Source organism: Eutrigla gurnardus, assembly GCF_963514095.1.
Source record: "Eutrigla gurnardus genome assembly, chromosome: 10".
Lineage (NCBI taxonomy): Eukaryota > Metazoa > Chordata > Actinopteri > Perciformes > Triglidae > Eutrigla > Eutrigla gurnardus.
Genome location: NC_139924.1, coordinates 16589567 through 16602656, shown reverse-complemented (window position 1 = coordinate 16602656; position 13090 = coordinate 16589567). Strand labels below are relative to the sequence as shown.

The window sequence follows — 13090 nt, the reverse complement described above, 5'->3', positions numbered from 1 at the left end:
CTTCACTTTTCTGTGTTCTCATTATCAAAAGTGTCTGGATGAGGTGAATGCAGATGAGGCAGGCAGAAAGGATCAATTCTGTGATTTATTGAATGAAAACAGGCTGACTGGTAGGTACAGACTGACAGGTCCAGATCCAGGTCCAGATCCAGGTCCAGGTGCCAAAACCACACAGTGAGAAAGCAGCATAGCAACATTGATGGTCTGACAGAAAGTCAAGGAACTGGTGAGGCTAATGAGGGAGTAAAATGCATTTGGGACAGTCAGGTAATGTAAAATAATGTGTTAAAATGTCAAAAATGTCCTCACGCAAGCTCAAGGTCTAAAGGTCAAGTTAGACATCATGATAAACAAAGCAGGACAGGTGTGTCCTCTCTGCTGTCAGGAAATGATACTGAGACAGAAGATAAAACAATCCAAGAGTGTAACATGATCAATACTAAATGTCTTCCATTGTTCAGCGGTCAGAAATGATCCAGTCCATGTTTTCCTCTATGCCTTTACAAGTATGACTCTGCAGGTTCAGTAGCTTCTCTCAACTGAACAGATTTTAAGAGTGTGCCACAAACTTTAGAGTGTTTGTGTTTACTTGACCTTTATGAAGGGGAGCGTGTCGGCTGTTAGATATGAGACAGATGAGAGTCTCTGTTTGTTAGATTGTCCTAAAATATTTTAGCATCCCAAAAACAGCACATGTTAGATTCCTATGAACCCCTAGCCTGATGTATAACTGTCAGACACGTCTTCGCAGGGTGTGTCTTTAACGCAAGTGTACAATTTCTGACAAATTTATTAGCGTTCAGGGTTTCACCTGAGCAAAGACTGCGAGAGGAGGGTCATCCCCCCTGTCAGATGCACAAAAGCAGAGTACTCATCTATTAACTTTAGCTGGGTGTTAATCCTGATATTTGTTATAATAGCAGAAGTTGTACGTGCTTGAAGGCTTGACTTATATTTAGTAAGAACATATTTCTGTTGTCACAGTTATAATGTCAAGTTCTTGACCGTCAGAGTCAGAGTCTGCTGCTTTACATCGTAGATGTAATTTAATCATTACAGAAAATAAAAGTTGCAGTAGTTACTACAACCTTGAAAGTGTTCACTGGACCTGTTAGTGTGCTGCTCTAACACAGCGTTTTGACATATGAGCCTTGAGAATAGGGCGATTAATTGACTACAGAGTATACTGTCCTCTGTTGGTCACAAAGGGTAACTACACTACTGTATATTTTTAAACTTATGTTGTGTATATTGTCTCTGACTTGCCTTTACCGGTTGAACTTTGCACATTTGCACACAGTATTATTCTTTTTTTAAGAGCATACATCATGTAATTTTCATTCAAAATGGGGATATTGATATATCACATCCCCATTTTAAATAGGGATGTGATATATCAGCATCAAATCGAAAATTGTATTGAAATTTGCAAAAATATTCAGATAAATAGTCAACAAGTTGTCAAAATGTAGGCTTGTACACAAATAACGTAGGGGTGATGTAGATTGTAGATCCTTTTAACATGCTTGGCCATTAAAGCTGACTCTTGATTATTTGAAACATATGCTATTGCATTTTACAGTGTATTACTACAGAGTTTCAGTTGTTTTATTGATGCATGGGAAATGCAGTTGTTACAGCAGTGCAAGGGCAGCAAAACTGCAGAGAAATAAAGAAAAGTAAAGTGTATAGTGAAGTTTTTGATATATTTCTTGTAATACAAGTGATGTAATTGAGCAAACTTTGGGCATTTTCCATCAACCATCATGGAGTTTTGAGACGCAATCGAAGGTCAGACTCAAACTTGCTTCTGATTGGTTAGGACGCTGTACCGCCCGCCCTCCTCGCGCTCCACGTGGCCTATCGCTGCTGTGAGCGTTCCTCCTGCCTATCACTCAAATCCGCCCCAGCCAATCGGGTGCTTTTGTCCTTTTCACATTACGTTCGCCGGGCAGCGAGTGCTACTAACCAACATGTCGGCTACGTCTGTGTTCCCCATGTGTGTGCGAGCGAGCCGGGGCCTCCTCAGGTTCAGGTCCGCTACGATGGGTGTCTCCTCCCCGGCTGTGGTGGACATAGTCCGGACTCTCTCCACGGACAAGCCGCCGGGCGGAACGAGCAGTGCGACGGGCGGACTGGCTCAGGCTATCCTTCAGGAGAGACTCCAGCAACAGCAGCAGAGTCAGGTGGGACAGCTAGCCTGCTTATTTGCGCTCGATTTGTTTAACGTCCCAGCAGTGTTGGGCGGGAGAGCGTATGCAATGCAACTAGCGAACGTGAAAACCCCACCCACACGAATTGCCCGTGTAAAACAAATCGAAGCCACTCCTCTGACATTTCCAGCCTCAGGTTAAACTGAGAGCTAGTTTACGCCTAAATATTTAACTGTCAAACAGATAATGGCAGACTGTGTTGATTATATGTATTGTGTTGTTTGTCACGATAAATGTCAACTTAATACATATTAGATTTCAGCTCCACTTTGCGTGTCTGCTGAATGAATGGACCTGAGATTAGGGAAGCTAACAGGTTAGCTGGCTAATGTTAGCATGCGTTTTACTGTTGCTGGTAGACTGACTGTCTCTCTGTAATGCCTGGAAGAAACGCATTCGTTTAACAGTCATTGCCTGAGCTCAGTCGCTACCTTTCCTAACAAAATACTCATTTAAATCAGGTCTCACTCTGGTTAGTTGTGGCGGTTAGCACGTTGTTAGCATCAGTTTAAACTGTGCTTCATCTTTCTGGCTCGCTGATGTAATGTTGAGCTTTCTGCTCCTCGCAGACACCAACACTGAACTAGCGTTAACCGTCTCTGGCAAATCTCTAGTTTGATCTGTAGCAGCTGTTAGATAAACGGTTTGCGTTGACTAGCCAAGGTTTGTTTGGTTTGAAGGTCAGAACACACGCACGCACGCACGCACGCACACACACACACACACACACACACACACACACACACCATGTGTTACTGACATGTTGTTAAAACACATGCTTTTAAATAACTATTAAAACAGGAATGGAAACAATATTAAATGTATTTACATATGCAATAATGTTGTTGTGTACTAACTGATATCAGGAGTTCTATTCAATTAGGTACATCCCTAGTTATTACCAGTAATGACAATGTGATGATCTGATCTGTAATATTACTCATCTGCTCCTGTTCAGTCTTAGGTCTGTGATCTATATTTATCTTTGTTACAGATAGTCAAATTTTTATTTTTATATCTATGCAGGGGCAGCCTCCTCCTGAAGGAGGTGACGGCGAGAAGGAGGGAGAGCACACAGAGGACAAGAAGCAAAAGGATAACACTGCCTACGCTAAGAAGATAGTGCTACGGCTGGCAGGAGTCATGGGAGTTGGCGGAGCTGTTGGCATGGTCTACCTATTTGGTGAGTGTGGAAATTTAAACCAGTAATATATATCATTTATTTATTCAGGCAGGCCAGGGCTCTGACCAAAAATCTGTGAAGTGCAACTAAAAATTGTCCTCCTTCGCACCGTTGTACCTAACATATAGCAGATGTTTTTTCCCCACCAGCATGCAGCGAAGAAGAAATACCACGGTCTGAGCCAATCAGAGGCAGAGTAGGGGCGGGCCTTTGTCTCTTATTGGCTCTGACCCTGGTATTCTTCTTGCTGAATGTTGGTGGGAAAAAGAGGACCAGTCCTTCATAGTTTTAAGAACCAGTCGTTCTATTTGGTCTCTGGTTCACCTCAGGCGGAGCAACATTAAGCATTGCATTTACTGCAAGAGTATGGCCAGAGCATGTCATTCAGAATTGAAACATTAAAAAAAGCACAAGAAACACAACCAGTACCATGATAGGTGTGTGGTCGGCCCTGGTAGTCGGCCCTGGTGGCCCCCCCTCCCTGCAGCCTCTCAGCACCAGGCAGCCACAAACTGAAGCAGTGAGGAGTCAGAAGTGATAATAACATTCAACACTGCTTATAATATCACAAAAGAAGATCACTTTAAGTACATTTTTAAACGATTCAGGTTATTGGGATTTCTTGTTTGTGTTGACATGTATCAGCACCTTTTATTCCTGTTTATAGTGATTTACATAATGTGTTAAGAAATCAACAGTGTATATGGGAACTGTAAAGAAAAAGTATATTAATGTGATGCCATAAGGCACAGTGAAACATTTGGGGTGCATCTAAATTCTGTGCTTAGGCCTAAATGAAAAAGTTAGTCTGGAGCCCTGCAGGCTAATGTCAGGTGTACTCATTTTGTCCAGAGCCTAATGAGCTGTTTTACCCCAAAACATGCCGACTCTGAGACCATGAGGTTGTGTAAACAAAGGAGGCATTGGAGGTCAATGAAGTGCTTCACAATCACGCTGTCAGTTTATCTGTCCAGTCACTGCTGTGATACAGCATTTCTTGTGACCCTAGAGTGAAGCCACAAAAAAGTGAAACTGGTATTCTTTCTCATCCCGCACCATTCCAACAACGCATCATCACCTCATCACTTGATTTCATTTGGGACAGATCTTGAAATAATGTATTATCCAGTGTGAATACTAATGTTCACAAACTTAGGTTCATGTGTAGTTTCAGGCTCTGCCGAAGTTCTGAAATTATTTGTTAACTAATTGGCCAGACAACATACACAAATGTAAACTGTTATCCATTCTGTTAGTATGTTGTCAATGGTTTTTTTGTCAATCGCTCTGTTATAGTTCGCATTTTCCACATTTAGTGTAAAGGTAGTTGATCAGCAGGTTTATACTAATATAAAAAATGGAGAACCAGTGTCTTGTGTTGGGATTAAATGTGATTTTGGCTGAGCTGCCACCCTCTCCTTCAGTTAGGGGAAAGACTATGTTGTAAAAATGGGGTGTGATTGGTTTATCGCCCTCAGCTTCCTGTTTAGAGGGACAGCCTCCAGAGGGGTGGAGCTAGCAGCTGTCAGTCAGAGGCGGGGCAGCTTGTCTTCAGAGAAGAGTCAGACAGAGAAGAATAAAGAGGCTTAATTCATTGTTTCATCATTCATTCATTTGTCAGGTAGAAAATACACAAGTGAAGTATAAAGTCAGCGGTAAAAGTAGCAGCAAAGATTGTGGTCAAGAGGAAGCACATTTAGATGGGAACTTCCTGTTGAGGCAGAGCAGCTTCTAACTCAGATACTTGGAGTGAAGATGACTTGAAGGAGCTTTCTTGACGAGTCAGCAGTCAGTAAGTGATCAGCTTCTCTCAATTCACAGCACCGGAGTACTGCTGACAAACCCAACAGGGAATGAGTGCCTGACCGTTTCATTGGTCAAGTCACAGGAGCTTTTTTGATCATCAAGCTTTTTGGTGACCCTGATGTTTCTTTTTTTTTTTTTTTTTTTTTTCCTTCTGGGACAAACCACGTTTGGATCATGGAATAATTCTGTTGTGCATGTGGAATACTGAATCGGAATATGCTCTTTCATAATTTGGGATTTACTTGCGTCTCTGCTATGTGGATTAGCCCTTTGAGATTTTCTGGATTGTAACTGGAAAAACCTTTCTGTGTGGTCTCCCTGCGGTTAGGTTTGTGACATACTTTGTTTGTTTTACTGTCGACACAAGATTTAAGTGACATGCAGATCATTTTTACAAGTATAAGTGCTGACAATACCGTGATTAAAGTGCAGAAATTAAACCTGCAACTAAAACGGCTGCAAATATTTTGGTGATTTAATGTAAACGCATCCATTGTCTCCTGTGACTGCATATTTTTCTTGTTTTGTGAGGTTTGCAACTGACAATTAATTCATGAAACATTTGGATTATAAGATTTAAAAAAATAGTGAGAAATCTTATAGGTCATTAAATCTGGACCTATAAGATTGAATATTAATCAAGTAATTTAGCCTGATCAGAAAATTGATGACAGCTGTCGGTGCTTCACAGTTTGCGTAGACACTTTGATTGGTACCAAAAAGTATTGACCTTCAATACCCGTGAGATCTATCTGCTGTCTGACAAATTCAGTGAAAACAAATAAAAATGTGTTTCACCCTCAAGGCTGTATAATCATATGGCTCCAATATTTGCTCTACAGATAAATGTTCAGGTTTGAACGTACGTGTGTAAAACCTCAACATAACTTGAGATGATAAACTGTTGTTCTTTAAATTTTAGGCACCAATTCAACGGACGAACAAGGAAACCAGGTATGTCTCTCACACACACACACACACACACACACACACACACACACACACACACACACACACACACACACACACACACACACATTCCTCCAAGTGTGATTCTGCTAACATCACCACCAGTACCTGTCAGTGCCTGTGTTTAAGGCCCCGTCCATACGGAACGTTTTTTGGGGGTAAACGCACAACTCTTGTGCGTTTCGGCCGGCCGTCCATACGGATCCGGCGTTTTCGCTGCCTGAAAACGCACGTTTTTGAAACCAGCTCTCAGGGTGAAAAAGAAAAAAACGGCCCCCCATTTTTGTAGCAGAAACAGCGCCACATATAGGCCTGTACTACAGCGCACTGAGTCGTTTTCAGTGGATCCGTCTGGATGCAGATTTTCTTGAAATGACGCCAAGGCCAAACGGAGAAAAAAGGTTTGTTTTGCTACATGTGTTGACAGTACCTAAAGGTGATGGTGATTGAAAAGCTTGTGTCCACACAGTGAAGACACATTTAGCCATCTGTTCAGGCTCAAATGGGACGTTCATATGCACGTTGACCAGAGCCGAGCTGATGTGCTGGGTCGGCACACTTCTTCCCCCACTGCTTCCCTTTTTGATGTGTGGTGGTGATTTGCTCACCTCACAGGTAGGAGATCCTCTTCCTTTTGTGGACACACTTCACAGGCAGCTGTGATGTGTGTCCTGTCTGTCCAGAGGTGTAAATGTGGACTGACGACTGAGGGAGCCGTCGGTGTGGGAAAGGAAGGAGCACACTTATGTCACCTTTTGGTCATTGTTGCACTGTAATATGAGCACACTCGGCAGCTCACTGACACATTGTGTTCGTCTCGGCTGTGAGTGCAGAAAACATCAAACAGCCCAATTATCCCACTTCCACACACACTAATGACCATCACTTCCAGTCCTCTCATGTCTCACTGACTGATATCCCAGTGATGACCATCCAAACGCTGAATGATCATTTTAAAGACATCAAATCTAAGACTGAAATATTTATCAGTTGTCAGCTCTGCTCCATACGCAGTTTGATCCCAGTCGTCTAAACTAGTTTTGAAAACTCGAGGAATGGCTACAAAGATGTTGTTTGCGAAACTATCCCAATGGTTTCAATAGCCCCTTTTAGACTGCCTTTTCATTGCGGAGTATTCCGCCAATATTCCGCCTCGTTGTCAGTCTAAACGCCCCCCGTGGCGGAAAGGTGTAACAGATTATTACGCCTCTCAGACGGCAACGGAGGTAGTTACAGAGCCGCATCGGAGGCGAGACAGTTGATCTAAATGTCCGAGTACCCGAATCAGAGCCGCCAATGCTTTCGACAATCTTTTAAACTGAATGTTGTCAATCAAAAATAAAGACAGATTCAGCAACTGCATTGCTTATTTCTCACATAAAATGTTTTCAGAAACACCTTTCGGAGAACTATTTTCTATGAAATAAGAAATTTTGCGAGTGTTGGTGAGGCGGCGAGTAAAGCCGGGCGCCTCTGATTAGCATACAGTAGATTCAACTTCAACTTTATGCAAATGAGGAGCGGCCAACTCGGCGCGCCGTCTCTCGAAATTCGCCACAACGCTACCGGAATGCATTGCACTGCTTTTCAGATAGACGATGAATGGGAAGCGTGGAAACAACGCTGCCTGTGGACACGTACCTTGATTGTATGAAGGAGAGCACCTGTCAATCACCTCTAGTGGCAGCCCACCAAGCGTGCAATACTGGCAAGCGGCGCGTCAACTAGCGTTTAAAAACACCCCTGTGGACACGTGGCATTACGCTGCAAACAAAGTTTTATCTAAAGGCTCCGGTTTGAGGCATATTTTGACTTGTCTTTCTGCCATTATGGTGGAATCGTCTGTCTTAAAGGGACTATAGCGTTATTTTTTAATTAATTCAAGTAGCAGGAATAAATGCTACATACAATAACATGAAATATATTCATACTGGAGCACTCCGAGTTAAGAAGGCAAGTCAGTTTTATTTGTATGGCATGTTTCAGCAACAAGGCAATTGAAAGTGCTTTACATAAAACATCAAAGGACAATGAAACGCGTTATAAAAAAGACAATGAAATGCAATTTAAAGAAAGTAATTTAAGACCACAGAGAATAGAAAATTAAAACAAGCTAAAATAATATAAGACGGGTATAAAATACAAGTATAAAAGTTACAGTGAAATTATTTAATACAGGCAGAAGCAAACACTTGGAAGTTTCTGCTTGAACTTTGTTACACGTAAGGAAAAAAATCATCTTTAAGGTCACTCACAAGCCTTTTGAAGCTTTCATGCTAATCAATTATTATAATTAATATCAAACTCAATATTATATAATTTAATTTGTAATATCAACTACAAATTAAATCTGCTTATATCCAGATGACTTGAGGTCTCTGGTTTTCTATGGTCTGCTGTTGGAAGTGTTTTCCTGGGAACAAGGACCACTTCAAAGGGCACACTTCTCTCACATTAGGAACCTTTTGTTGGTACCAAAGAGCCAGAACGTGTCAGGATGGCTTCCTGCTAAGTGCTCTTTGTCATTGACTTTGAAGCTGTCGGCAGAGAAAAGTGGTTTACATTTTCTTTACTTGAACTCCTTCCGCAAAAAGCAAGAAGGATTAAACTTGACAGTCTTTTGCTGATCATAAAATACATGAAAAGGAGTGCTGTCCGCTTAGTTTTCTTATCCAGCTTAATCATATCGCGACACCAGAAAATGAGTCTCAGTATTCTTGATTGGCTGCAGAGGTCTCTGGGAAAATAACCCCACATGCAAAAAGCATAATGGGCACAAAGATCCAGATTTTAACATTTTACAGCACCCACTTCTTTGTAACTTGTCAGTTTTACATTTTTGTTAGTCTGTTGTTTTCCCACAAAGTTTGGGGCCAAACGAATCCAGCTGTGATGTGTGACGAGGTGTGGATGCGGGAACTATGGACTCTCTGCTCCGTTCACTTCCTTACAGCTCGGGAGGATTGCTTCCTTCTTCAAAGAGCACACTTATCTCACCTGGACATCCTGTTAGGAGCATCCAGCTCAGACGACACACTTCTTCATGTCGTGTTGGCCGTCCTTTGCACACTTATCTCACCTCCTCACCCTGAGAGACTCGTTCCCGTCTTCACAGAGGACATTTGCTAAACGGGGCTGAGACATGTGCCGTGTGCCTGTGCTGCTTGTGAAATTGAGTTGAGGGTGTGTTGGGTGTATGGATGGATGTGGGTGGATATGGGTGGGTGTATGGATGGGTGGGTGGTCTCGGGCATGTTGTCAAGCATCTGCTTTGGTAATTAAGTAAATCCACTTTTTATTTAGTATTTTTTTCCACAGTGAATTGGCATTTAATAGTTATTTTTGAATGCATCTTGAGAAGTAATGCACAACCAATGGTTACTAACCGAGTACTATATCCCATCATGCATTGCACTGAAGGAAAAATGACAGATAGATGAGAGTAGAGAGAGCACTGCGATTGAGACAAATCCATGAAAATAATTCCCTCGCAGCATTTAGATGAGATGCAGCTCAACGAAATCTCTTACAATATCCCTTTCCTACATGAAATGATGTCTGTATTTGTTATGGATGTGCCACCAACCACCGTTCATCCGGCACATTTTAATTGTGCAACAGCAGTGACATTAGACCCTTTCAGCTGAGTTATGGCTCTTAGGACTTGAATGGAGGCCACCAGGTGGCGACAGACAGCAACAAGTGTGATATCATTATCACATTTTCCTCATTCAGATGAATGTAATTCTGTTTGAGCCCTGTGAGCCATTGCATTCTCCATTTTTCAGTTTTAGAGCATGGAGCCCTTCTGCCATATATGAATATTTAACAATATTCATTGTGTTTATTACTATTACAATTGGGAGTTTGATGCTATTTGAAAAAACACATTTAAGGAAAATAATTCCCTGATGGGGACATGGCATTATGGAAATACATTTTGTAAAATACAACAGGAAACATCGCCAAAATATGCATATTGCCTCAGTTTAAAAATTGTCATCATTGTTGTATTTTACAGTCCCAGATGATAAAACAAATTCAGTTTCATAATTTTTTTAAATTCTTGGTTAAAATGGTGATGTTGCTGTTGAAATTTTTTTCTCCATTTACTCTGAAATGATAATATACCCTACTAACAATGAGCCTCATTGTTGAGAAGCTATTTCTCAATTAACAGTTAAATTTATTTGTTAATTAACTTGTTGATTAGGGCTGCAACTAATGATTGATTTCGCAAAATATCTAATGCCTCCGCAAGGCTCTCAACATGGTGACAGCTGAGCTGGGAGCTCACAGCTAATGGTGCTAACAGCTAAAAGGAACTGCAAAGTTGTTGACCAAACTAACAATGTTAACCTGAGGGCTGACTGGAGGTGGCGTTCTGTGGATAAAAGCAGAAGTGTTTCCGTACAGAGTGTCTTAAGAAAACCTGTCATTTTACTACAGCAGGTTCTGAAAGAATCCGCATGCTTTACATGCTTGAATTATTTACATGTTTACACAACCTCACCCCTGTTCAACAACCTGCAGATCAGTTGAAATTCCCCTGGTGGAGCTCAGAATTTGATGGGGTTTTTTTTTTTTTTTACATCTGGTAACTGCAAATTGTTTTATTTTTGAATGGTCATTTTAACATCAGACATGTAGAATAAATGATGAAATATCACAATTTTAAGCTTCGATTAGCTGGGTAGAAATTCTGGCTATGATAAATTGTGTGTTTTTGGCAATTGACCAATCAGTTAATCAAAATTTCACCATGAAAATAATTGAGCATGTGCTTGATCTACAGGGATAATGTCCTCCTTCTCAAACCCACTGACATACCTAGAGGTCAGAGGTCACTCTCAGCTACATAACAATAATACTCCCTTGTCAAGTTGCCTTGTGAAGTTTTGTGAAGATGCGGGAACCAGGACCCATCCCTCTCCTCCAAGCTGTGTTGTAAAGGTCTTTGGTTCCCGGTCTCACACATTATAAAGCTCTCTGGCTGTATCCTGTCTGGCCAACAGGCAGACTGGATCACTTCAAAGCCGATGAGGCACACTTCGTCCCCCCAACCCCACCCCCACCACCCCCCTCCGTCCCGTCCCGCTCATAGGGCACATGTCAGAGGGGACTCTATGGGAGGACATTCTTCAAAAGGACACACTTCTCATCAGCTTTGTCTTCAGACGTCTGATAGCATGAGGCAACGTCTCGGCCTCAGTACGGCCTTGACGCCATCGGAAGAGATTGAATTTCTTTGTTAGATTCTTTCATCGTTCGACATTATGCAACTTGAGATGGTTTCCAACAGCCTTTATGCTTACATGTGAATTATTCTGCTTATAATTGCCTTAATTGACAAGTCTGCTGCACGGTGGTGTAGTGGGTAGCACTGTCGCCTCACAGCGAGAGAGTCCTGGGTTTGATTCCCGGTTTGGGTTCGGGTTCTTTGTGTGTGGAGTTTGCATGTTCTCCCTGTGTGAGCGTGGGTTCTCTCCGGGTTCTCCGGCTTCCTCCCACAGTCCAAAGACATGCAGGATGGGGATGTCCCATAGGTGTGAATGTCTGTCTCTACATGTTGGCGACCTGTCCAGGTTGTACCCTGCCTTCGCCTAATATCAGCTGGGATGGATGGATGGATAAATTGTTTGCTCACCCCCAAAGTATTTCACTTACTGTAATGAGGAAAAGCAGCCAATCCTCTCGTTTGAGATGCTGGAATTGATTATCAAAATAGTTGCGGATGCACCTTTAAATGTGATTTACATGTGGAAATGGCCAATTTCATCCTGTCACAGTGTATTAGTATTTTATATTGTGACCATTGATATATTAAGTATCATAATATTGTACATTTCTGGAAAGTTATTTGACTATTTATATATAAAATAAGCAGATATGGTGCTCCTCTTTAGACTTGGATTAGTTTTAGTCATTGATCGGAAACATTGATCACAATGGGATAAAAAAAAAAAAATACAGAGATATATTAAAGCCACTGATGGAAAACTAGAAGCAAAAACAGCATCCGAAAACTCAAATCTGTGCAAAAATGTTTTTTCTAAAAAAAAAAAAAAAAAGAAGATTTTGGTCAGAGACGTTCTTCAAGGCAAGAACAGGTATCAATACCAGTATCACAAATACCTCTGATACAGCCTGAAATGCAGGATCAGGGTCATTTGTCATGCAATAAAAGCAAAGAATGCTTTTTCAGCCTGTCAAACATGCAGATGTCCAGCTTCTCTCTGTATTTATTACACATATTTATAATACATATCACTACTACTTTAGTCACAAGACTCCCTTTTAAGGGCATTGTTGAAACGGCACACTTATCTCACCTTCCTGTCCAAACATGGAGCCTTCTTTTTGATGTTAGTTTATGTGTGATGTTAGGGTCCCATAGGCTCTGAGTATTATATTGTAACATATTAAATAATGCAACTTGGCACAAAAGTGTCTTCTTCACTGCAGGCTTTATATTAGATGCTTTGGTTTTTAATATTCTATGAAATCAAATCGGTGAAATATGGTTCAGATTCTTTCCTGACTTAAAAGATATCTTATTCTAACAGTTTATCTTTCTTTGTCAGGGACATATATAATGACGATGATTATGGTTAGTCACGCATGTCAGAATGATTTGTCGTAGCTAACTTATTGTTGTGTGTCGGTGTATGGGAACCGGCTCCCCTCCTGCTCTCCCAGGCTGCAGCTCTGCAGTCGTTCCGAGGTGTCAACGAGGTCTAAGGGCCGGTTTCACACCTCCGTCCACACATCCCCTGACATCAATTCACCCCCATATGTTAGCATCTGGTTTAATGACTTCTGTTCACCGCTCTGTCAAGTTTCCCGAGAAGATGTTCATACAGCGCTCTCGCAGCTTCAACCTGCTGCATCTTTCTGTCCTGATACTTGCCGTTTTAAA

At 41.6% G+C, this 13090-nt stretch overlaps 1 protein-coding gene across 1 annotated transcript in view; it reads left to right on the top strand.

Annotated features, from left to right (window-relative positions):
• Positions 1-1931: 1931 nt before the first annotated feature.
• Positions 1932-13090, top strand: part of timm50 (translocase of inner mitochondrial membrane 50 homolog) — a 32262-nt gene continuing 21103 nt past the window's right edge. Inside the window, exons 1-3 of the mRNA XM_084018845.1 lie at positions 1932-2186; positions 3240-3396; positions 6125-6156. Of these exons, the coding sequence (XP_083874971.1) occupies positions 1974-2186; positions 3240-3396; positions 6125-6156 (402 nt within the window). The 5' untranslated portion in view covers positions 1932-1973. The remainder of the gene's footprint in view (positions 2187-3239; positions 3397-6124; positions 6157-13090) is intronic.